The sequence below is a fragment of the Plectropomus leopardus genome, unplaced genomic scaffold (assembly GCF_008729295.1).
Source record: "Plectropomus leopardus isolate mb unplaced genomic scaffold, YSFRI_Pleo_2.0 unplaced_scaffold94311, whole genome shotgun sequence".
Lineage (NCBI taxonomy): Eukaryota > Metazoa > Chordata > Actinopteri > Perciformes > Serranidae > Plectropomus > Plectropomus leopardus.
Genome location: NW_024704019.1, coordinates 1 through 569, shown reverse-complemented (window position 1 = coordinate 569; position 569 = coordinate 1). Strand labels below are relative to the sequence as shown.

The window sequence follows — 569 nt, the reverse complement described above, 5'->3', positions numbered from 1 at the left end:
AAATCAGCTTTAGGACCTTTAAGGTTGACATTAGGTGCATTAATATCCATGTCTGGGCCATCAAAACTGCCATCAATCTCAGGTCCTTTCAGACTTGGGAGGTTAAATTTAGGCATTTTCAGTTTGGGCATCTTCAGGTTTCCACTGGGTGAACCAATGTTGACATCTGGAGTGTTCACATCTAACTTGGGAGCTTTCAGGTTCATGTCTGGTAAGTCCAAGTCAGGGGCGTCAATTCCAGCATTTAGGTCTGGCATTTTCAGTTTACCTGACGGCATGTCTAAGTCAACCTTGGGGGCACTGAGGTCCAGTTTGGGGCTTTTAAGATCAAGCTTGGGCATGTTTATGTCTGGTGCCTTTAAGCCACCACTTAGATTTGGGCCAGATATATCTAGATCAGGTGCTTTGAGGCCCAGGTTAGGGCCATCAAACTTTGGACCAGACAGCCCAAAATCTGGCATCTTCAAGTTAGGCTTTTTGAATTTACCCGATGGACCAGAAATATCAAAATCTGGCATGTCCAAATCAGCTTTAGGACCTTTAAGGTTGACATTAGGTGCATTAATATC

General features: G+C 44.1%; 1 protein-coding gene across 1 annotated transcript; it reads right to left on the bottom strand.

Annotated features, from left to right (window-relative positions):
* Window positions 1-5: 5 nt before the first annotated feature.
* LOC121940809 (neuroblast differentiation-associated protein AHNAK-like) lies at window positions 6-563 on the bottom strand (the record flags this gene model as incomplete). The annotated part of the gene is made up of 1 exon (XM_042483495.1): window positions 6-563. A coding segment is annotated over exon 1 (513 nt), but the record flags the coding sequence as incomplete, so codon positions are not given.
* Window positions 564-569: the final 6 nt, after the last annotated feature.